At 42.7% G+C, this 2,572-nt stretch overlaps 1 protein-coding gene across 1 annotated transcript in view; it reads right to left on the minus strand.

The window, feature by feature from the left end:
* The window catches only part of trpc1 (transient receptor potential cation channel, subfamily C, member 1), a 14,083-nt gene that overhangs the window by 10,111 nt on the left and 1,400 nt on the right, over positions 1 to 2,572 (minus strand). Inside the window, exons 2-6 of the mRNA XM_032504054.1 lie at positions 2,259 to 2,413; positions 2,014 to 2,115; positions 1,690 to 1,892; positions 644 to 775; positions 248 to 443 (exon numbers count right to left, since the gene is read on the minus strand). Of these exons, the coding sequence (XP_032359945.1) occupies positions 248 to 443; positions 644 to 775; positions 1,690 to 1,892; positions 2,014 to 2,115; positions 2,259 to 2,413 (788 nt within the window). The remainder of the gene's footprint in view (positions 1 to 247; positions 444 to 643; positions 776 to 1,689; positions 1,893 to 2,013; positions 2,116 to 2,258; positions 2,414 to 2,572) is intronic.

Consider the following 2,572-nt stretch of genomic DNA (forward strand, 5'->3'; position numbering starts at 1 on the left):
GCATCAAAACTATGAACATGTGGAATTATGTACTTAAAAAAAGTGTGAAATAACTGAAAACATGTCTTGTATTGTAGTTACTATATATACTATGTATGTTCTCCCCACTGATCCGTGGATCGTTATTACATTAAATTATCAAGTAATATATCAAATCATTTCCTCAATTCACTTGCATTGCTGATTGGTTTGCTAATGACACTGCCAAAAATACATGAATGTGTTCCTGATATTTTGGCTGTCTAACCTCTTTTTGGTTGTATTTGATGGCAAGCTTGAGTCGACTGAGGTTCATTCGCTCTTCCAGTAAGCCTCTCTTGTCAAGGTGATCCTCATTGGATGTGTGGTTAAGAATCACTTCTAGCTCTCGAGAATTTCGAGCCTGAGCCAGCAGGTCCTTGGCAAACATCTTACACTGCTTTGCCAGCTCCTCATAATCATTCCTGGAGCAAGGAAATTAAGATACAATCAGACAACATGAAGGATTGTCATTTTTAACTGTTACATTCTATAAAGGAAATAGTTTTTACAATATCACTGTATGCATGTATGTACATATGTTCATGCGACAAGTTTCTAGTCTGGATGTGCAATTAGATAAAAGTGCACTGACATGACGGGCAGCAGTTAATAGCAATCCTACCTAAACTCCACCTCAACCAGGCTGAGCTCCCTGAGGTCTGCACTCAGTTCAAAGGCCCTGAGTATGGGATCTTCCTCAGTCAGCATGATCAGAGAGGGGCTGGCCAAGCAGCGGTAGATGTCCAGGCGGAACCTGATCCAAAAAAAACAAGATGGATGAGTAGGTGAGAGTGTTGAAAGGGTGATGAAAATGTGAAGGAAGAAAACAGGATGAATCAGAAGTGCACGGATGAGGAAAAAAAGGAAATCTAGATTATTCTAGCTGTTTCATTTGACCTCTATGCTGTTTGCCAGCCAAGCAGCAAACTGATTCATTTAGCTCACTGTGTGGGACGCTACACTGCAGAGAGAACAAAAGGGCCAGCAGAGGACATCAGCAAAATCTCATCTGCAAGTCTGAGATGTAAAACCAAGAATCACTGCTTTCCAGAGGAAACACTACTGGCTTTGCAGCTTCCCCATAAATAACACTTTGTTATGATATTATCTTTCAGCATAAAACCACGACTTATATGAAAGAAATGAACACGCCAATACTGGAAAACCACTCAACAGCTAGATAAGTAGAGCTTGGCAATAACAGAGAGCATTAGGAGTCCTCTGTGGGACAAAGAGAGCACTGTAAATGGTCATGGCACTGTAGATAAAAGCATTCACAACAAAAAAGGCAATGCATATGATAGTAAATCATTTCTTTTCAAGATGCTTTAGATGACATTGTCAAGCTGATGCTATCATCAAAACAAGGCGCCACCGTGTTTAACATGAACCTTTCCTGAACACTTCACTTGACAGGGCAACTAATTCATAGCCGTGTTTAAGCCCCTACATACCAGAGCAAGGTCAAAGCAATCATTGCTTAAAATAACACAGACATCATCAGAAGACAAAAGTGATGATGACCATTCCGAGTTACAGTAATTCAGCGCAACACTAGTCTTCTGGTTTAGATCAATGGGAGCTTAATGCTCTGTCTGGGTAAACCAAACAACTTTCATACTATTAGCCTACATTTGCTGTGTTCTAGGTCACTAACGTAGAATGTACCGGGAGTGTCGTAAGCTGTCCTTCTTGTTTTTAGCATTGCAGAGTGTGCACTCGCAGCCTACAGCATGGGGCCGGGGAAGCGAGATGTCCTGTTTCAGCAGCATAGTCAGGATCTCGTAGTTATTTCTGTGGGCTGCCAGGATGACCGGAGCCACGTCCATGGTGGTAGAATACTCTGGGTTCTGAATCCGCTGCATCAGTTTCTATAAAAGATAGAAATACATGGATTAAAAGATGGAGTACTGTGCAGAAATGATCAATTATATCAACAAATTCTTTGCATCTACAGTGTTTTTTCTTAAGCAGTAATGAGAGGAGACTTACAGCAATGGAGGGCTTGGAGGATCGCCTCGGTCTGTGGTTGAGGAGGATGTCCACAGCTCCCACCACCTCAGAGTCTATGGCCACCAACAAGGCATCTGTTGCCTACAGAGAAACAGACGCATCATTATTGAAGCTATCGGATGGCAAAAAACAATTTAGAGAACGACAACATTGAAAAAGCAATGTCTTGTGCCTTTTTTTGTCCTGTATGTGTGTGTGTAGGTGTGTGGGTGGGTGTTTACTACCTGGCAGCCATGTTCCAGAAGAAGCTGCAGGATGTCTAGGTTCTCGTTCTCGATGGTGATGGTGACGGCATCCCGTCCCAGCACATCTACGCAGTTGAGGTTGAGCTCGCCATGTCTGTTCTCCTCCAGCAGTTTCTTCACCATGTAGTAGTCACCTGGGGAGCATGCCCAAGACAAGGCACGATAAGGGATTAAAAGAATTCCTGCAGAATCAGATTTATGAAAGCCCTTGCGTATTCTATAAGGATGACGCCAAACAGAAACAGACACACACACACACACACACACACACACACACACACACACACACACAC

Source organism: Etheostoma spectabile, chromosome 22 (genome assembly GCF_008692095.1).
Source record: "Etheostoma spectabile isolate EspeVRDwgs_2016 chromosome 22, UIUC_Espe_1.0, whole genome shotgun sequence".
NCBI lineage: Eukaryota > Metazoa > Chordata > Actinopteri > Perciformes > Percidae > Etheostoma > Etheostoma spectabile.